This window comes from Dermacentor variabilis, chromosome 11 (genome assembly GCF_050947875.1).
Source record: "Dermacentor variabilis isolate Ectoservices chromosome 11, ASM5094787v1, whole genome shotgun sequence".
NCBI classification, from domain to species: domain Eukaryota; kingdom Metazoa; phylum Arthropoda; class Arachnida; order Ixodida; family Ixodidae; genus Dermacentor; species Dermacentor variabilis.
In genome coordinates, this window is record NC_134578.1 from 1533957 (window position 1) to 1556687 (window position 22731).

Consider the following 22731-nt stretch of genomic DNA (forward strand, 5'->3'; position numbering starts at 1 on the left):
ATCGGCAGGGCAATAAACAGCGACAAGAACAAACGTAATCTAGGTAGTTAAGTACACGTATTCAAGGTTTCGACGAAAATTCGTCTGGTCAGGTACTGAAGTGAAAAAAGGTTTGCAGTCACTGACAAAGTCCAATGAAAAGAAAGGCGTTCCGGAACCCGTACAGGTTCCTTGTTCACAATGAGGCAGAAGAAACGTGTAGTGGCTGAAGGTACTGTATGCGTTTATGATGCATTTTACCGCTGCATACTAGCAAGCGCTGGCGTGGCTCAGTGGTAGAGTATAGGTGCCACCCACGCAGCGAGCCGGGGCTTAATCTAGGGGGGAACTAGGTTTTTTTTTTCTCATTCCCTGCGATAGCTGCCACGGATACCGGCGGCAGCGGACACCATCGCCAACCAAAGCGGCTACCGGAACGAACCCATCAAAGCTTACGCTGGAAAATGTAGGCCGATCCTACCGGCAGTGCAGACCAGGAGCAGTGGCTCGCACCCGCGTAAGGCAGAGCCTTCAAGCACTTGGCAAAGTGAAGTGAACAGTTGCACACAATTTTTTGGAACCACGCATGCAAAATACAGACCAGCGTACGTTTTAACAACGAACACGCACAAAGCAAACACCTGAACCACATAATCAATAAGGCGCTCCTGATAGCCATGCGAAGCGCTCCCCCTCCCAGTAAAGGTTACTGTTGCGAAAGCTACCGCGGCGACGGCAGCTTGAGACGGGGGTAGTGCCGTCCCTAGCCTTTCGTATCCAAAAGAACCAACCTAGGAATTTCAATATTTTTGAAGCGCCGCTGTGGGCGGTGGCGTGCTGTCAAAACTCTAAAGCAATAAAACATTGCATTGTAGAGGTGGTTTTCAAGAGCTTCGTTGGACATCCACTTTCGCAGGGCCGGGATGGCAAGTGAATATTTTTAGTCGTGCGCGGACAAAACAACGTTTTCGACTGGTTTTCAATCTTCTAAAATTGCACTGAGTAGAACTAGGCAACTCATGCTAACCTAAATTTTCACCATTTTGAAGTGATAACTAAATTAATGAAATTCTGGGTTTTGCATGCCAAAACTACGATTAGACCAACCCCAAAAGAAAGAAAGTTCCAATGCAATTTATTTGCAAGAAGACACAGTGTAAAGTGTGCTTGGTGATTGCGAAACCGGATAAGGCGTGGTGCAACTAATTCCCGAGGGCTACCATTTGTCATAGAAACTATGCGGTTTTCCTGGTCAGCCATAGGTATATTTATTTATTTATTTATTTATTTATTTATTTATTTATTTATTTATTTATTTATTTACAATATATGACAGGGCTTCCAGAGGAGCATTGAGTAAGGGGGCACCGAGCAATAGAGAGTTATGTCAGCAGACAACTAAAACGAAACACTCGAATTACTATACAGACCTAATTGAGCACGTAATACAAGAGAAGTGAAATTATTGCGCAATCTTAATCTGCCTGTCCAGTTGTTCACGAAAGTGGTTACGGCCAGTGATCGTGACGATAATTTCGGGAAGACTATTCAAAATTGCGATGGCACGTGGTAGTGCAGGTGAATTAATTGTCTGAGTCCTGCCGAAAAGGCGTTCGATGCTCAGGTAATTATGCAGACGTCGTGATGTGCGCGTGGGAACGTGAATAGGTAAGCGATGGGACGGTAGGATATGGACGTATTTATGCAGTAGGCATTAAAGTGCAACTTTTGCTAAGTTAAAAGTGTAGTAAGGCCAAATTAATGAAATTGTGAGCGGAATGCAAAAAAAAAAAAAGAAAAAAGAAAAATTGCGTCCAGTTACACTGCCGCTTGTACCACGTAAAATTTCGCGCATAAGTAATACGCCGAGCGATCACTGAATAACAATAATAATCTGGCGAAACACCGCCACCGGACAAAAGCAAAACAACGCACGTGTTACAATATCGCAATAGGAATACGTCGGCGTTTTCTCATTGCTGCTAGAACTGCCTGCTGAAACAGGGCGAAGCCAGGAAGTAGCGACATTCGAGGCATCTTGTACGCCTTGAACGGCTCGGAATACCTTGGAGGAGCTGCTGAACGACTGCGCGTTTGGTGCAACCAGCAAGAAGTTTACACGTCGACACCCACCGCGGAAGTTTAAAACAATATGAATAAAGCTGTTGAATCTTACCGGAATAATTTGCCCGATGACTCCAACCGGTTCGCGCCTTGTATAGGCGAAAACATTGCCATCTGAAAAACAAACACGGCTTTCATTATGCCAAGAGAGAGAGAGAAAAGGGAAGGGAAGACAGGAGGTTAGCCAGTGTAAATGCTGGCTGGCTACCCTGTGCTGGGGATTCATTATGCCAAAGCTCCTTATGGAATGACTAGCCTCGGTTTGATAAGAACGCGATGCACTCACAGCATTCGTTTTGACACTGCTCGAGGCGCTCGTTTAATGGCATTTTTAGGGGAAAGCGCCGCCCCAAGAAAAAACACAGGGAATTATAATTTCATGCGCAACGTGGTACACTGGCGTCATAGCTGGCGAAATGTAATCGTAGAGAGCGTTTGAGTAAATGAAATAAACGCTCTAAAATAAGCTTTCTAAAATGGGCATTTTCAGGCTGTTTCTAAATAAGAGCTACACTATTGCTTGTTTTCCGGCAGCAGCAAAAACAAGATATTTCGTATTTTGAAGAAATGAGGGCTGCTTTTTGGTGGAGTGTACAGAAAGTTTAGTCGCTTCTCTGCTTAGAAAACAGTTACTGAATAGTCGCTTTCTCTCAATTTTCATGCGTTAGACATGGCATTTAGTTATTTTCCTCCGGTACCCTCGGTAAAGTATGCGGGAGACGGTGTTCATATTTATTTGAAGTACGAAACAATATTCCGAGTGACCAGCGATATGTGTTTATTTTGTCTTGGTTCATTACAGCCTCTGTAGAAAGTTACCCTTTAAAGCGTCATACGCTGACGTCATACTGCCGCTAATCAATTTTTTCCCACACTCCTAAAACAGCTCGAGACGCGGACGTCAAATACCGTGAAAGTTGCAAAATATTAAGCGCAATGTTTTGCGAAACTTTCACTTTCCTGCTTTAAATGGAAGTGTCGCCGATAATTGCTAAACCCGCGTTTTTTCATGTATTCTCGTGCATAATATAAGACTTAAAGTTTGTTTCTCCGGTGTCTTCTGTGAGCTAAACAGGGCATCTTGTTTCTTTCGACGGAAAATTAAGGGAATGGTGTGGCCAATGTGTAGGCAATGTTCCAAATGGGTGGGTGTAATGCGCGTTTTAGTAGAATACGTATGCAAGTAGTCCATAGCGTGATTGGTCTGTTTTACGAGCGGTGTAAGACGTAGACGGCTGCACTGTCATAATTACAGCTACAACTGAGGTCAAATTTTGCGAACACAAGGGGAACAATACGCCAAGTTTATGTGCGGTGCTAAGTGTATGTAGGTGAAGTAGAGCGTTAAAAAAATTGCAAGCAAGTGTTCGAAAGTATCACGCTGCTGCTATACAGGTTTCCCAATGACCCAAGAGAACTGTACGTTTCAGAAATTTTATACTTTGAAGGAATAGGCAGCATTTTAAGTGCAATGTTTCCAGCAGGTTTAACGTTTCTGGCTTATTAAGCGGCGTTACGAATAATTATTGAACACTCATCTATTTTGTTATTACGTTTTCAGGCTTGATATATTTCTTCCACCTGGTGTCCTCAGTGAGCTAAAGGAGGCAGCTTCGTTATGTTTGGTAATTGTAAGGGCAAGTTAATGAGTGGTGTGCAGGTGAAGTTCAAAATAGATGGATGATTGGTGCTTTCGCAATAAATTACGCATGCAAGCGCTCCAGAGTGTTTGAGCCTGTCTAACGAGCCGGGAAGAATTGACCCCGCTGCCCTTGCTATAAAAGCCGCCTAGGCTAAATTTAGCAAGAAATTGGTGGTAAACTATGGTCAATGTCTGTGCGAAGTTAAATGCGGTTGGATAAAACAAATCTTCTGTAAAAAATTCTTATTCAAGTGCTAGAGTGTGTCATAACGCTACTATCAGCTATGCTTCTCAGTGTCCCGGCATAGCTGCATACAGTTTACAAGCTTATATATTGCAGAAAGGAGAGGGGGGACATGGTAACTGCTGTGCGCGACAAAATTTTTTACGTTCCTGGTCTGGTTAGAGGTGTTGCTAGTAATTACTCAGCCGTCGTCTTACTTTCCCTATTTTAAAGCATCATAACACGTTCCAACTTGGTTTCAGCGATGTCCTCGGTGAACTAAACAAAAAATTTTGTTTATATTTGGCGAAAATAAACGGCGCGTTACGGGCAATATTTAGGTAAACGTCAAAGACAGGGGATTAATTATGACATTTGCAGTAAATTACGCATGCAAGCGATCCGGATCTTCGTGAATGCGTTTTGCGAACAAAAAATTTACCCCGTTGCCCTGAAAGAAGTGTGAACTCTACATATATCAACTCGAGCGGCAAGTGAGGGGGCGGGGCAGCGAAGGCGGGAGGATGACATCGTAAATGTTATTGTCAAGCAGCATGTGTGTTTATAAATCACTGTTTTCAACCAGATAGCGTTACGAGCCCCGTGTCGCACAAAATCCGGCGTCGGCGTCGCGCGCCCAGCGTCCAGCATCGGACGTCGCTGCGGCATAAATTATTTCGGACCACATATACCCAAGCACACAAGCCCTCCATATGGAGCAGGGAAGTTAGTGAACTAATTGAATTTCTCAAGCTAAAATACGTAGAATAATCGTAAAATGCGACTTACGACCGACAGACATGATAGCGTCAGATTGTAATTTGAATATACGAGAAAATATAATTCTGCTGCGCGAAAAGTAAAAGAAATCTGGCACTGCGACATCGGCAATATGGTCACTGGCAGCAGCTGTCACTCATACACCAAGCATAACATACACCTCCCGTGTTTCCGGATAAATATTACGGTGGTTACATAAGCGCAGTTACCGGGAAGCGTGAGAAGCAGTCAGTATTTTGGAATGCTGTCGCGTTCCAGTCTTAAAGGCGAAGCTTAAGCGTACTCCGTTTTTTCTGAAATTCCCAACAAGAATTGCTCAAAATGATTACATGCGGGCAAGTTCTCAAACGGATCAGTCATATATATATATATATATATATATATATATATATATATATATATATATATATATATATATATATATATATATATATAATCAGCGGCGTAGCCGGGGGGGGGGGAGGGCTTATGGGGCTTCTGCCCCCCCCCCCACCAAAATTTTTTCGTGCTGCCATGCACTGCTGACCAAACTAACCCCCGGCGCCGGAGACCATTCTGGATTTTGTCTGGGCTGTCTTTTTATTTATTTATTTATTTATTTATTTATTTATTTATTTCATGTACCTGCAGTGCCCGACGGCATTATTGCAGGGGGGAATACACAGTGTTATACAGAACTGATCAAACAAAAATAACGCAGCAATAGAAAGGTTCACGCCGCTATAAATTGAACAGAAATGCTCTGAACGATGCTTCAGTGCGACATTCAGCACTCGGAAATACATTTCAGCGCGAACATTGCGAACTCGGGCTGGATTTCGCGGCAACGCCCATGCACCGGGAGTCACATAACGTAAGGAGCCCCATCCGAGCACAAAGTTACAAGAGCATTTTGATGGCGAGCGGGCTCGTCGCTCCATCTAACGGAGGCCTCGTAATCTACGGAGCGCATGGATTTCGATTCCAAAACTTTATGGGTATAAAGTTCTAATAAACAATTGATGTGAAAGGTGCACTGATATTTCCAAAGTCATGCTTTAAATTTTCAATTCCGGAACATTGTGGGTTTAATGTTCTTAAAACATTTGACGCCAAAGATGCATTAACTTTCCTAAAGTCGTACATCGAGCCATACAGTGAGACTCGCCGAATCAAGACGCCATCAGACGAGCTGACAAAGCACGCAGCGCGGTCCAATGAGACGAAGCGTTGTGGTGGTTCACTTGTGCCATCATGTCACAGAAAAGAATATCAACAATTTTTTCACGTGCGCCAAAGCATCCATGTCAAGACACTAAAGCCAGCAAAGATAACTGCGTTCTTATTTATTTTTTCTGCTTTGACTTTGATTCGCGCAGACACATTGAACCGCTTCAATTTTCTTATTCTCGCTACCTGCGCGCTGCCAGAGCCAGCCAGAGCGCATGCGCTTTTATCGTGTTGCCCCGACCACCGCGCGGCGCACTTCGCTGCGCATTCGTTTTTCTCTGGCCGAGTGGATTCGCCTGGCTGAGTTTTGCACACCTTCTCGCTAGCAGACGAGAAAAAGAAACAATGGTTGCTCACCGCCATCACTGTGGCGACTCGACGTATTCCAACGCGTTCGCTTGAGCGCAACCTCACCGCAAAGTCTTGCCTCGCTGGTGTAGGATACCGAGCGGTATGCGTATGGTTCTCTGTGGACCAAGCGTTTCACGTTTTCTTCGATATTCCTTCGGTAGCCACATTAGGTGTTCAAAGTAGGCATTCCATTGTGGCCAACATGCTTTCCTTTGCGTTTTTTTTTTTCATTTTGGTGCTCCCGCCCCAAGATAGTGGGTGCCCCCGTCAAGACATTGTTGCGGTGCAGCGAATTGCCACATGGTGAAAGTTCGATTTCGTTACTTCTTTTGCGGAAAGTAAAGCGCCACGGGACGCTTCGGTTGCGGTTACTATTATTATATTATTGCGATAACAATTATATGGAGACTCCAGGCGCATTCCAGCCGTCGCCGCCGCCCTTATGTTCCGTGTGAAGTCCAAGGGTGATAACATCGGGACCGTGCGCCGCATGCTGCATGTGCGAATGAAAGCGTAGGGGCGTGGGGGGGGGGGGGGGGGGGGAGGGGGCATGGGTGAGCCGACGATGGTGGCTCAGTCCTCTGGGCGCAAAGGAGAAAGCGGGGAGGAAGCGCGCCGCCTTCCGCTACGCGCGATACACCGGGGGAGTGGGCCTTAGGATTCTGTGATCTGTGAATCTGTGATTGTCCGAGATAATTATTTGCCTTGTTTGACGCATTATATACAGTGACTTTTTCTTAGCTCTGTAGATATTTTGGAGACCTACACGTGTACTTAAATATCTTGTTGCGAGGTTTTGTGCATACGTGCAGTGAACTTTGTTTCCAGTGACACGTGTTTGCCCTTTATCAAGCTGTATCTCTGCATTTGTATCTTCCATTGTACCTTCGCATTTCTAATGTATGAAGGCTCTAACTCTGTAGATATTTTGGAGACCTACACGTGTACTTAAATATCTTGTTGCGAGGTTTTGTGCATACGTGCAGTGAACTTTGTTTCCAGTGACACGTGTTTGCCCTTTATCAAGCTGTATCTCTGCATTTGTATCTTCCATTGTATCTTCGCATTTCTAATGTATGAAGGCGAGTCAAATGAAAGTGAGCCAACCCACCCCGCGCAATAATGATTCGGTTAATTATCTGCGATGCATGCGCGTAGCACACAGGCATTTTTCATTCACAAAAGTGACGATACATGTTCTTTAATGCTCTCATACACTAGGTTGAATATGATTACGTTACATAATGGACGTTCCAAAAGTTGAACAGCGTGGTGTCGTGACGTTTTTGACAGCTGAAGGTGTTTCCTGAAAACAAATTAGTCGACGTATGGCTGCAGTGTAGGTTGAACATTGAATTTCATTGGCCACTGTGAAGCGCTGGAGCAAACGGTTGAAAAAAAGGACGTGAAAGTTGCAAAGACGATCCAAGACCGGGCCAAAGCCACCGTACAATCACCCCCAACGCAATTGCAAAGGTTCAGGAGCTGATTAGACAAGAACGGGGTGTAAGCATCGATGAACTGGCCGAGCGTGTGAACATCAGTCACAGTTCGGTTCACACCATAATTCATCCCAGTCATCGCCTCTTGTTGGTTGCCCTAGATTTTGAACCATCGCCAGAAGACGGATAGGTTCGGCACTGCCTTGACTCATATGATCCGATATCACAACGAGAGTGGCGACTTTTTATCAGCAGTTGTCATCCGGCAAGAACCATGGTGCCACCATTGCAGAACTCCTGCTTTTTATATGTGCTCTCTGTTGCGATTATAATTTCGGTGCAATTACTCACAATACACGACCGCTGACAGCTCCTCCTGCGCAATACATTGAAACGAAGGACAGCGTCACTTAGATTTTTTCCTAGCCATTGCATATGTACAAAAATGTAAACAAGGTTCCTGAATAACAAAGTTTCATTAAAATTTTTGTCCGCAACTTCATTTCACGGCCTTCACATTTTTAATATCAGCGGCATGCATTGCTTTGCTGGTTTCGAACTGATATAGTTCTAAAGTTTGTGTGATATTTTCGTTACTCATTAAATAGACAAAAACATGGAGGCATTGATATAAGTTATTTTGGGCACAATTTTTGGCACATACGAGTATATTCTTTTATGAAGAATGACATATTTTACTTGTTTTGACAGTGCGTAGCGTTCAAGAATTCGTGTGCAGCATCTTTGGCAATAGCAATGCAATTATTATTCATGTATTTGATCCCTCGACAAATTGTTTAAGAGGAATCTTTAGCTCGGGCCCAATTCCGACGCGGCCTATTCAAATACATGTAACACGCAGAAACGCTTTTCTGAGATAAGCTCTGGATCAATTTTAATGAAATTTGTTGCATTTGAGAGAGAAGAAGATTTGTCGGAACAGGCACGAATAATCTCCTCGTGTAGCCTTGAGGGGACAACAAGGAGGTAGCTGGTGTCACTTGACTGAAAATTGTACGTGCAAAATATGTCTTTCCAGAGGCAAAACTATGGAACGTGACGTGCGAATTCGAGAAGAGCTTGCGAGTTGCGTCCCTCAAGGTAGTCGATGAGCGGTAGCAGCTTAATTCTTCTTGGTGCTGCTGGACTAATGTCAGATACTGCCAGAGCAGCAAGAAAACCGCAGTCCTCTTCGATATCGCTGCTGCCAGCGCCGATGGGAGCGCGAGACACAGTGCGCGTCGCTGCTTCCAGCCCCGACTTGTGCACAATTGTTACATCAAACTCTTGAAACCAATGACTTCATCTATATAAGCGTCCTGAGGGATATTTTATACTGGCCAGCCAACACAGAGAACAGTGAAGGCTCTCGGAATATCTAGGAGACACCCTAGGCAACCTGGACCCAAAGCTGCAGACGCCACTAGCTTTCTCACCTCAAGTCACCCGAAGAAGCCGTCACCTGCAAGGACTGCCACCCGAGTTCGATCTGCTGGCAACACCATCGAGAAAAATTTCTACCGCTACGGCAGGCCAGACGCAAGAGACCCAAACTATCCCGCTGATTGCCTATGCGCCACGCACGCCTCGATCTTTCCATGGCGACGTACTCGAGCACATTGAAGATTGGTTGGATGACTTCGAATGAGTCGCCAGCCTCAACGACTGGGACGACACCAAGAGGATGCGGTAGGTCTACATTGAACTCGAGGATTGGTATGTGAACCAAGAATCTTCTCTGACGACATGGCACGAACTTCGGCGACAGCTTCACGTCACCTCATGCAAGAGCTGAAAGGAAAGAACAAGCCGAGCAAGCCTCCGCATCACGAAATCAGAGGCCAAACTAGGGCGTTGCTATGTTCATCGAGGAAATGTCTAAGCTCTTTTGGCGAGCGCATCCCTCCATGTCCGAGGAGAAGGAGGTGTGGCTCTGGATGCTTGGAGTCAGAGCAACTTTTTGCCGGCTTTGTGCGTAATCCCCCTGCCGCTGCAGCGGAGTTCCCTCGTTAGGCATCGACCCTGGAAAGGATGCTTCGGCAGCGGTAGTCGCAATATGAGCGTCTCACAGCCACCGCCTGCTCCCTCGCGACAGAAAACAAAAATGAAATTCTCACAGACCTCGTACGGCATGTGTTGAAGGAAGAACTCCAAAAGTTGCAAGCAGCGAGACCCCAACCGAATGTGACGGAAATTACTGATGGGGTTGGTGACCAGATCCCGCAGGTAACGCAACCCATCGCGCACCCTTTGATCACTTATGCCGAAGCGGTGCGGCTCCAGTGCCAACTACAGTCAGTTTCTCGTCTCTAACGGGAAAAGCAGCCCCGCGGTTTTCAAGCGCAGCAACGGCGCGTATGGTTAAGTTCAATGACCCACAAGTGAACATGAGGAAAACAAATGTGTGGTGCAAGGCCGCGTCCGCTGTGTTACCGCTGTGGGGAAGCATTTTACCGCGACTGTACATCCCGCCAAATGGGTCTCCGCGGCGTTCTCTCGTACGCGCGTTGAGCGCACTAAGGCGAGCACCGTCAGGAAATCGAAGCGTATCTGGCAGGACGTCATCACCTTGCGGTTCCACAGCGACGGCAGTCTCGATCATCGTCTCCTAGGCGCGGTGTGCCCCCTAGCTGCAACACTACCTCCTTCGATTCCTTCGGCCGCAGTGGTTCTAGCCCATCTCGGGGAAACTAGAACCAGCAACCTTTGGGGGTGAGACCGCTATACGCGAAACTGTGAAATTTCTTCCTTCAACACAACGTGTGACCGGAGAGTAATCGACAAGCGACCGACCAATTTTCGACATCTCACCTGATACCAAAGTTTTCTGCTGACATTATCGGTTCGGTTGATGGTCATCTAGTAACTGCTCTCGTCCACACCAGTGCTGCTTACTGTGTTCTAAGTGGAGCATTAGCAGCTGCACTGCGGAAGGGTACGACGACTTACGAAGGTCCCCAGCAGCGCACAGCCGCTGTTCTCATTGAAACACGAACAGGGTGATGCACGGCCAGCATTCAAATCCAATCTACCTTTATTGGCTCTTTCGTCGTCCTGCCTCATTCTTCGCGGGAAATAATATTGGGGATGGATTTCATTCGGGAATATCAAGCTGTCATCAATCTGCGGGTCCGACTCGTTACAGTCTCTAGCCAACGCATTGTACCACTGGATGAATACTCCTCAGAGCGAACAGCATTGCGCGTCGTTGGTCGCACCATTACAGTACCACGACGTAGTAGCATGTTCGTTGTCGTCGAGTGAGAGTCCGATCAAAATATCCCGGAAACGACGAAGGGAACGTTTCTGTGCTACCAGGTCGACAACTCTGCGTCGCAACAGGCGTTGTTGAACTCCACCTCAAGCAAACGGCGACCATGGTGACGAATTTCAGTGGAGAGTTCCTGCAATTGGTTCAGCGCAGTGTTATAGCCTGCTTCGAACACCTCTATGCACCAGAAGACTGTGCGTTTTTGTCAGAACTATCGGTGAGCAGCACCCATGACGTTTTGTTACTTTTATTTGTTCAAAACGCAATTCTGTGTACTATAATATAATGTTTCGGTTCCTTTGCTGTCATGTGTAATTATTTGTAGACAACTTTAAAACTGCTGCGTTTGCTGTAACCTAATTTGTTTTGATCTTTCTAATTAGAACAGGAGGTCCTCCTATAGCCTTGAGCTTTGGGACCTCCTTCTGTATATCTTGTTACTGTGATTTTATTTTCGTGTGTGAATAAATAAAATTCTTCTTCTTCTTCTTCTTAAAAGCCATCAGCGCCATTGATGTGAGCCCGCACCTAGCGCCTGCACAGAAGGAGGGTCACCGCAGCCTTCTGCACTCGTTCAAACTTTGTTTTGCATCCACTTCCCGAATGAAACAGGCTCTGCATGCTCACAGAACGCCGCATCATCACTGAGCCGACTGAGAGGCCCATGCACCAACATGCCTACCGGCTTTCCCAGAAGTAGCATGATGCCAGTAGTAGCCAAGTCAAGTAGATGCTCGAAGACGACATTATAAAACCTTACACTAGTCCGTGGGTATCACCGCTTGTGTTGGTGAAAAAGAAAGACGGCAGCCTACAGTTCTGCATACACTACCGCCAATTCAACCCCATTACAAAAAAAAAAAAGACGAGAATCCACTACGCCGCACCTCCACCAGTTTGTCGCGAGGGGAATGGCGATAGAAGTCCACCGGCAGCGAACGACACGTTTACTGTTGTTGTTGTTGTTGTCGTTGTTCTGAGTGGCTGTGGCACATACCCATAGTTGGTGATTGGCCATGAATCCAGTGGTTAAATTAGGTGTATAGAAACAAGGGAGTGAACAATTTGAACGTTGGGGCCTAAAAAGTAAACTTTTTTGTGTGAGAAAAAAACAATCAGAAGGAAACCACGTATATAAAAACAAACAATAATAAAAAATCTAATAATAGATAATAAATAAAAGGAAGCTATAGTGGGCAGGGAGGACGATCAGTCTACCATGGTAATCGATTGGTTTCAATTAGGTAATTTTGGATTTCCAAGCAAACATTTATGTGACTGAACCCAATAATGGAGGCTCCAAAAGATAGGATCACAGGAACTGATAAAATTAGGCCAATAGAACGAAGCGGGATATCGGGTAGTCGTTTTCTTATAACAAAAGAACGCCTACAAGACAACAAGAAATCATCTAGTGTCTCCGCTCCGCCACAGAAAGAGCATAATGGTGAGAGGACCAGACCAGACCTGTGTAGATAGAAGTTCGACGTAGGTATACGGCAGCGCAGCCTCGTGATGGACACTTCAATTTTTTCGTGTTTGTCAAAAATCTCTTGTGCAAAGGGTATAGAAGGTGTCGGTAATCCTCAGAGTTGGTAATTCCGGAGCCTGACTGCCTGTATAATGACACCCCTGCGAAATCTAGCATCAGTAACATGAGAAGTCAAAGGACAATAAGCGCGAATCAGGCCACTTATCGATGCCTTGGCTAAAGAGTCTGCAATTTCATTTATAATTATTCCTTTATGGCGAGGCACCGAAATGAAAGGCACGGTTCTCAACTACCCAGGTACCAATGAATGAAACGACCTCATTACGCGGCAATCACGAGAAGCAGTAAGGGATGAGCACAATGATAACGAATCAGTGATTATCACGGCTGACGTAATTGATGGTGCTAATCTGCGTAATGCTAGCACCAATGCCAAGAATGCAGTTAAGATCGGTATGAAATCTGGCAGCCGAAGAAAAAATGTCCAATCAGGAATAGGGGGAAAAATTTTTACACTTGACTTTTCTCCACATTGTGAAGCAACTGTCCCAATTACAATATTTGCTTGACGGTTCTTCAGATGATCTTGTAATATGCCGTCTAGAGTACGATGTGAAAGTAATTTTGCATTATTAGGAAAAATGTCATCGAATTGAATATCCGTGTTAACAGCTCTGTCGGGAATGGGAAGTACATCGCATATGCGCACGTCCACAGAATCAAGTAATTTTTGCACGAATGTAGTTTGCGGAGTATGCAATCGCGGGCAGTTGACACCGAAAAGCAACGCAGGCTGTGAAATAAATATTGTTTGGGGACGTCGCAGTGGTGATTCGTAAATTCTCAAGAACATCTGCACTATCAAAAGCCTGAACCTGCACGAAAGAGGAGGAACACGGGATTCTAGATAAAGAACGGTATTTGCAACATAATTAGGAAGACCTAAACACAGACGTAATGCTTATCTTTCTAAGAGGATTAGAGGACGGGACTTCTAGGCTGGAGCTCCAGAGAACAGCACACGACCACGTTGTAATACAGGGTGAATGTACATTGGATATATTATTAGCAGTGTATCACTTATTCGACTGCTCAGCCTATGCAATATGCCAATTGCACGAGTACTCTTTACAGTCACATGATCCATGTGTGAGTGCCAGTTGAGAGAGACGTTATAAATAATTCCAAGGTATTTAACAGGCTCGACCTGTAGTATGTCTTCAAGGTGGTAAGACAATGACGTGTGCACTGTGTCATGTATCGGGAAAACGAGAATAGCACATTTGCTGGCGTTGAGTATAAAGTGATTAACATCTAACCACCTCTCCCGAGCACAAAGTTTGCAGTCATTGGTATAGTGTGTGGATGTATTTTGCTCACGCGAAAAACGCAATATCGCCTGCATAAACATAAGTAGTCACTTCTTGATGACAGGGTAGGGTGTTCATGAGAATATTAAAAAGCACCGGGGAAAGGACTGAGCCTTGCGGTACGCCTTTCGTTTGTTTGTACCTAGAAAAAGAAACGCCGCTTTTGTAGCAATATAATTATCTTTCACCTACAGATGACTGAATCTGCGCTACTATATACCCAGAAACACCGCAGGATGTTAACCGATTTATCAATACAGCGTGCTCCATGGTATCGTAGGCTTTTGCGATATCGAGCGCCACTAAGGCAGCGTATTGCTTGTGGCGTCGAGCGGGTTGTATTCGGCTTCCGAAGTCGCAGTCGGCATGCCAGATGGAGCAGCCGGCCCTGAAAGAAATATGACAGGGACTAAGAATAGACTTATCGTTAATAGATTTCATGATACGAAGGTCAAGAAGCCTCTCAATTAATTTAACTGCGTTTGATGTGAGCGCAATGGACCTAATGTTCTTCAATACATACCTTCCTTCTTGGCAAGCTTTCATTTGCAACGGAATCCAAGCATATTTAATTCAATAATTTACCAGGTCTAAAAGAAGGTTAGGCGATTCCCGTAACAATATCTTTAACATTGCATTTGCGACACGGTCAGGGCCAGGGGCTGTATTCGGCAAGCATTGTGCAATCTCATTTAGCTCAGATATAGAAATTGATGTAAAACCATCCGAAGGATCTAATGCGGAATGAATAGCCGGAAGCCGGGCCGTAAATCGATTTTGTAAGCCTTTGGCAATCTTTTCTAGGGAGGCGCTCAATTATTGTCGGGTCAAAACGATCGAGTCTAATGCTAAGGGCGTTGGCAGCACCTTCCTAGCACGAATAAATGCGAATAGAGCACACTTATTTTTTTTTAATTTGATAGATAATCGTTATGCCTAATATCATATTCATCTTTGGCTCCATTAACAGTACGCTTAAATGCACCAGCGTGAAACTGATAGTTTTTTCCAATTTGTCGGGCACTGATTGTGCAGAAACATTTTCCAAGCGGCTTTTCTTTTTTATAGTCCCGCGTACACTCATCATTCCATCAACGACAAGCGGTGCTTAAAAAGATGACAAATTCATCTTGCTTACGGGAACCCTCTAGAACTGAGCAAATGGTTGAAGCGATTTCCTTATTATTGGCATTGGTAAGCTCCCAAACGGCTGAACGCAAGGAAGTCTTAAATTTCTTATAGTTCACGAATGTGCATGCCTGGTATTCTAAAGCTGTTATTGGACAAATGATTTCGAATGACACATGAAGATGATCACTGTTGGTTGCGAAGTCAACTGCTACCCACGACGAAAGCTGGATGCCAGCGCTACAAAATGTTAAATCTAACACTGAACGAAAGTGACCTCTAGCAAACGTTGTCCTGTATTCTGACAGGAAAAGTGACTATCAATAGTCCACTCCCAGAGTCGCTTACCTCACAAATCTGTTTTTAGTCCACACGACACATGATGCGAATTCTAATCCCCTGCAAACAAAATTTCTTTTCTACAGGCCGCCACAGGCCTATCAGGTTGACGCGTACTTTGAACACCGGTGGGGAAATAAGCATTTATAAATGAAAATGGATTATACCCTGGGAGACACAAATCTATTGCCAAAATTTCGCTGTCGAAACCCATGATCTAAAAAGAAATTTTTGCCTTGTGACAAATTTTATGGAAACAAGTATTAGTAATCCTCCACCTCGCGAGTGTCGATCTAATTAGAAAGACCGAAAACCTCTAAACTGGATATTTTTCTCCGGCGAAATCCAAGTTTCTTGAAGAAGTGGGACATCTGGATTAAGTTGAATAGATAGGCAAGATGAACATGTTAAAGCTCCGAATATAGAGCGACAGTTCCACTGCAGTACTTTCACCTGTCCAATGATGCTGATCGCAGAGCAGCGACAGCTACCGCCTTTAGAATACTTTCTTTAATCATAGGAGATGGTTGGCTCTGTTTTTATTTGGTTTCATAATTGTAGAAATTGGGGATTCGATGCGTTTGGGAGCTCGACGGTCAAGTTCAATATCTGTGACACTAACTGTGTCTGAATAAGAGGGCTCATCCTTGCGTTATTGGACTAGCGGAGTAGCTTCTGTCGAGCGTTCTACAAATGTAGAAGGCGTCTCTACCTCGTTCCTAGGCATTCGAGGTGTGGCGTCATATACTGAGGACTGCATCGGTGATTTAGTGGTCTACATTATTTGCATCCCCCTGACTGGAAATTATTTGCGCTAAGCAATCAGACAGGCTGGATATTAATTTATCCATAGCTTTAACCAAAGTTTTTTCCCCAGCAGAGTCAATTGCTTCCGAGAGAATAAGATCCATGCTTGGAGTGTTGCGCGCTGTAACACCAGAGGCCCTGTCTTTAATAACCGCAATTGCATATCTTGGGCAGCAGCGATGGCGGTCGATTATTTCAAGAATTTGTATTTCTTCAGCGCCAGCTGGGCAGTTCGAATAGTCTGCTGTGTGTGTTCCCCCAGAGAGGCAGCATTTTTGACATTGTGCAGAGCATTCACTTTAAGGATGACCATCTCCACAGGTGCCGTTACGTAAGGTCTACTTACATCCTCCTGCGCTACGCCCAAACCTCCAATAATTCTGACATTGGATTGGACGTGACGCGAGTGGTTCTACACGGAACACAAGAGGCCACACCTTTATTGTAGGCCACACCCACAAACGCTGCAATTCGGAATCCTCTCAATATTTATCAGTTGATTGCAACGGTAAATAGCAATGGCGCCTGCTGCGGAGAGCTTGTCCAAGGTTTCAGTTGGACTTAATCAGGAGTCTACGCCCCGTACGACCCTTGGTGTACGCAAGGTGAGGCGGAATAAAAGTACTCACCGGGGTGGAAGCGAATGAAGTGCATTTCAGGAAGTCTTCAACACAGGTCTGGTCGGGTGACCGACACACTATACCTCCTCGTCGGAACGCTCGCACGTCAGTGGTGGTTTGTAAATGGTTGGACATGGTATTAAGTTCCTTCTGGGCAGCTTGTGGATTCGTGGTCTTGATGGAACCTCCATTGGTAGGCACAAGCGCAACAGGAAAGTTGCTGACGCCACTTCGAAAAAATAAATCTAGAGGCAATTCATTAGGTGGAAGGACTGCTGACAAGCCGGATCGCGCCTGGCCACGAGAACTGGTTGTCAACAGCCCAAGACGGCTGATGCAAGGAGTGCCAATAAATCAGGGACAAAAATAAGGTTAGTGAGGCACCTAAAACAAGCCGATACTCAGCCAAAACACCACTGCAGGTCAACGAAACTGCCAAGAGCCGGATGGTCGAGGCCACACCACTCGAGCACTCGGTGCCAACTGAAGAGGCCACAACAACCAACCTCTTTCACGTCGTCTTCTAACCACAACCTGTTCGAAAATGGGCGCCCGATGTGATAATGATGATTATGAAATGAACACTTAAAATACGTGTGGCAATATAGAAGTTTGTTTTGTCCACATAAAAACAGCGAACGCGAGATCCCTTGAACAACAGCGGATACCAAACTGTGGTTACAGAGATTGCTTGTTTTCGGGGGTTTATTCAGATAGCGTTCGGAATAAAATTAGCAGACGAATTTTAGTGAAAACATGTGATCTCTACTCGGCGCAGCGCCAGGACCTGAGACCGACTTCGTCGCCACCTGCTGGACCGGCAAAAATGCAGCACACAAACATATCAACGTTAGTTGATGCCAGCTCACTTCCACAAACAAAAGAGTACGATCACCTGCTGGAACTGTTTTCCCATGAACCTTGTCGCTGTACCCGGCGCAGTATCGCAGGCAGTTCACGCCAAACTTGACGTCGTGCATGGCTTCCATGAATGGTTTCCCATTGTTGAAAGTCTCCAAGCTCTGCAATACGTTGAATTGGGATTGCAGTCACACCAAGTAAGGCAAACATAATTCAAAGTTTAATATCAGTGCCACTATTTCAGCATTGCCATTTGCTGGGCGTGTTAGTAAACTGAAAGCATATTTAGCGCCAGCAAACAAGGATGGAAGGGAGAAGACACCACAATGCGCTAAGAAGGTGACGGAAGGGAGAAGGTGTCTTCTCCCTTCCGTCCTTGTTTGCTGGCGCTAAATATGCTTTCAGTGCCACTGTACTATGTAAAGAAGCTACGTACGGCGTTAGTACACAAAACGGCGTAACTAAACGGGTACACAAGACGTTTCTGCGAAGACTAAAGAAATTCCTGATAACAGTGCAATGCAGGAGAACAGGTAACTTTCTCGCTAATACATTGTGTCGTGCATTTCGCAGGTCACAGCGCGGTCATGTAAGTGTTACTTTTACTAGGTGTCATAAAGGTCCCTTTCTCTCGCTTGAAAACTGTCGCAAACAAGTCTGTGCCTTCTACCTTTCTTTTCACATTGCCTCTCGTCTACTTGCTCGCGCCTTCACTCGAATCTATTTCGAAAATGCGACCGCGTAAGCAACTATCGCAGCGTGCTTTGCTAAACCAGCTAGTATTAATTCGCACTCCTCAAAGTATGTAACAGAAGATGTGATCTGTCAGTCGACTCTCTTCTCTTCTTGACTTTCTAAAGAAAACTGCTGACGGAATTCAGTCACAGAGCTCAAATTCTGCTTGTAGCTGTAGCGCTGACGTTGCTCTACTGGTATAATCCTAAAAGAAAATCACAGTTCTACCCGAAAGGCGAACGAACATGACAGGCAAAGAGCGATATCAATAGCAAAATATTAGCCAGTTAATACATGAAGGAAAATTCGTACTTTTCTGGTCAATTAAAGTGCATCAAACATCATCTTCCTAACTAATGGGGCATGGTGTCCCGCGCACACACACATCAGCAGATCTTCATCTATGGCTGAGATCAGTCGCTGTCACAACACTGCATGCCGTAATAAGGAGCGAATGTTTTGTGATGCCACTCACTTCACCATCTCAACTGTCTCCGAAACTCTGATTACGCGACCTCCGACATTAGACACAGGGAAGACAGCGAGCATAAAGCATCAATGCTCGCACTTCAACCGGGCACCCGCAGCAGATGACCTCCAACATACGGCGCACTGCTCGCCTAAGCGCTCGGCCACGCGTGCAGCCAGCCACTCGCAGGTACGACCGGCCTGGGCGAGCGGAGGCGCGTTCTTCTCCTAGAGCACGACTTTGGGGCATTGCCGGTTTAAATGGACACTATAGTCAAATACTAAGTCGACGCGTGGACTGTTTAAATACAATCCCAGAAACCTCCCAACGCTTGTTTCGCGCCAAGCAAATACTTAGTTTACGAGAAAATTACATCTGAAGGGTCGGAATGCCTTTTTTTCGAAATTCAAATCTCCCGCCCCAAACCGGGGGAGTGGTGACGTTGCATACACCATCAGCCCCCTCTGCTGCCGTCGGCGAGTAAAACCCCACCCGACAGATGGCGCCAGCGAGCCAAGACAGAGTGGTAGATTCGCCGCTGCGGCTGCTTTTAACAGCGAAGCTGTTCTTGCTCGGCGTAATATGGACTGCGTATCACAAAACTCCACCGACGCCCACCGACGGAGACACTGCGCGCAGCCAGTTTCGCCGCCGCGCCGAGATCTGCGTATGCGCTGTAATAACGGTTAGGAATGCGCATGCGCTTGACCTTGAAAAGGATATAAAAGCGTGTGCTCGACGGCGCTCGGTCAGTTAACGCCATGGGGTCAGCAGTACCACACTCTCCAGTTTATCAAATGGCCACAGAGGGCGAAAATTATGACCGCGCGCCGCTGCGAATAAAACCAACACAGTAGAAACATTTAGGGATGCTTTCGTTAGTTCCAATATCTCCGCTAGAGGTGCCGCAATATGCGCAATTTTATCTCACAAACTTTCTCCTACAATCATCGAAGCATTTTCATTACATAAAAAAGATCACAAGGTTATCATTTCTAATTAGATATTGTACTCTTTATCAGTAAGCTTATTGTTTTTTGTCATTATAAAGGTAAATAGCGTTCAGCACCATCGATCTTCCACGTGACCTCTGGCCTGGATCTAAAATTTTTGCAAGTATTTTCGAATGCACGGCGGCACGTATTCATTCGTTCGTACACTTAGGCTGGTTGCTTCTTTGTTGCTAAAATTATTTCATTGCGTTTCGGTGTCTCGCGTTATTTAACTTGGGGTGAAGTAACATGTTTGCAGGCGGACATGTAAGCCCGAAAGCTAGGTTTCGGTCGTGAGCCATACGGAACACGTCTACATCGAAGCGCGCGTTGTACTCATCTTATTGTAGCTGTGGCCATAGGTGACCGAGTCACCTTATCAATATTATATATAGAAGCTGCTGCCTGCTACTACAAGGTAATATGCTTGACAGAGACTCCGCGGTCTTTGTCGATGCGGCGCAGTACGGGAACAGGAGAGTGTTCGCGTTATCGGTTGTAGACGGGCGGGGGGTGCTTCGGTCCTCGGCCTCGGTCAGAGCGGCCACGGCGAGTATAGCAGAGCAAATTGCGGTTGCGCTGGCCTTGTGTGACCCAGAGCGTTCCTACATTTACACCGACTCGAGAGACGCAATCAGAGCTTTCGAGTCGGGTAACCTCGCACGAGAAGCGGCCTCTATTTTAGAAAAAAGGGCTTGCCCCGGTTTTCATTATATCACGTGGTTCCCCGCACATATGGGGACGAACGTTCTCGAGGGATTCCCAAACCTCAACGAGCTTGTCCACGACCGTGCGCGAGCACTCACGCGCCGCGACGGTCTGAAGGCTCCGGAGGGGCAGGAAGGGACTCAGCAGAACGATCCACTCCTGAGATTTCATGAAATTACTAAACATTACCAACTTGGTCGGAGAATTTATCCTCTGCCTCACCCGAAGCTCAGTAGAGGTCGGTCAGCTACACTTAGAATGCTGCAGACGGGATCTTTCCCGTCGCGGGGATTCCTCAGTAGGATGTACTCGGATGTGGACCCTAGTTGTCCCGACTGCACTGAAACCTTTTGCTCAATGGCTCACATGCTCTGGCGATGTCCCGCGTTGCCTAACGACTTCCTCTCCAGCGAGGCCGAATGGGAGGAGGCCATCAGAAGCACGGTACTCCGAAAGCAAGCCCAGGCCCTCCAGAGGGCCCAGGAAAGAGCGGAGCGTCACGGCATTCTATCCTTTACGTGGGCGCGGCCAGCGGCTACAATGGCCTCCCGTTAGGAGGTCCTGACAGTAGCTCCTCAGGATTAAATAAAGTTCGTTGTCTGTCTGTCTGTCTGTCTGTCTGTCTGTCTGTCTGTCTGTCTGATATATGCTGTATTGGCTTGCTAGTCTTGAGATACATGTCATTTGTTTGCAGCAGATATTAATGTTTGTTCATATTTATGGTTCAGCATAAATGGTTCGAACGTAAAAGAAAACACCATATGAGTTTAGCTAATCTGTGATCTATCTAATGTGTCACTGTTCTGCAACAGAGTCTGTGCCAAGCACATCTTGGTCATCGCAGGAGCTCCCGGGGCTGGAGCCGAATTTGCAAAGCTTTTACACCACCAACAAAGCGCATGCATAAGAATTTCGATGAGATAAGTCTGCAGAGGTCTGAGTCAAGACTGAAAAGAGCTTCAGCCACCATTTCATCAGCACGGACATTTGGCCGAGTCATCCAGGTAGCTCAAAAAGGACTTTCTAGAAATTCTTCGTGTACAGATGCACCTGCAACTTCTGACCAAGCACGGACGACGCTGGCCAAAAGAGTTCTGTCAGTTTGCCCTTAATCAGCTTCCTGACCATGTCAATTCTATTTGTGCCAAGTGTAATTTTTTCTGTAAATGCAAGCTTCTTCATTGTCCATTATCATGAGAGATCATTCATCGTCACCCAAACATAAAGGGCAACTGATTCTTCGCTCATACTAAATACCAGTCCCTGTCTAGTAGCGTAACATATCTGCAGCAGTATTTTCTAGTGTATGTTGACATGCGCAATTCCTCTCCTGAAATAGCTGATGCAGCATCGGCATGTGTCTTGCATTAACCTACGCACCGTGTGTTGTGCACCATTTTACCTTTCTTAATGTTTTTAGACATGATTTTGGCTTCTAGCGCGAAGTGAAACACGGACACAGAAAGGAGCAGACAGGACGACCGCTAACTCTCAACTAAATTTTATTGAAACGAAGAACATATATATAGGCGATTGCAAAAACCGTAGCATAAGAACATGACAAGGTAAAAGGATCAGGGAAACATATCAGGGGGTATGGAAGTCAAAGAACAAAAATTATTTCAGATTAGTACACGTATTGCGAAGGTACTGAAATTCGCAATCTAACAGAGACAAAGAAGCATGACTGACGCAAGTGTCTCCTAATCTTTTTATGTGGAAAGCCTCGTTAATTTCCCGCGTGGTTTGGCATCTGTGTCTAGAAAGAATTTTTGTGTCTTCAAAAAAAGGTTTGCAACCACAATCGAAACAATGTGCCGCTAAATGTGATGCGTTAGGGTTGTTTAGTGAATGTTTGTGTTCTTTTAATCTAATGTTAATGCGCCTACCACTCTGCCCAATGTAAGCTTTCCCACACGCGAGTGGAATCTGATAAACGATACCCGTGTTGCAAGGCACTAAGGGGGACACATGTTTAACTCCGCAATCATCTTTTCTTTTTTTGCCTTCCTGTTCAAGTCTTCTATTTATCAAAGGGCACATGTTAGTCAACTTGCGTGGGGCCGAGAAAACGGTACTGACGTCATACCTATTGGCCACATTCCTTAAACCATGGGATAATCTATGTATGTAGGGTACTACAGCAAACTTTGTTTCTTTTTCTGTTTTTCTTGTTTCTTACCAGGGTG

The 22731-nt window shown here is 45.6% G+C and overlaps 1 protein-coding gene across 1 annotated transcript in view; it reads right to left on the bottom strand.

Moving 5' to 3' along the window:
• Positions 1 to 22731, bottom strand: part of LOC142564528 (aldehyde dehydrogenase 1A1-like) — a 101157-nt gene that overhangs the window by 41873 nt on the left and 36553 nt on the right. The window contains exons 4-5 of the mRNA XM_075675543.1: positions 17673 to 17799; positions 2156 to 2217 (exon numbers count right to left, since the gene is read on the bottom strand). Coding sequence (XP_075531658.1) covers positions 2156 to 2217; positions 17673 to 17799 — 189 coding nt within the window. The remainder of the gene's footprint in view (positions 1 to 2155; positions 2218 to 17672; positions 17800 to 22731) is intronic.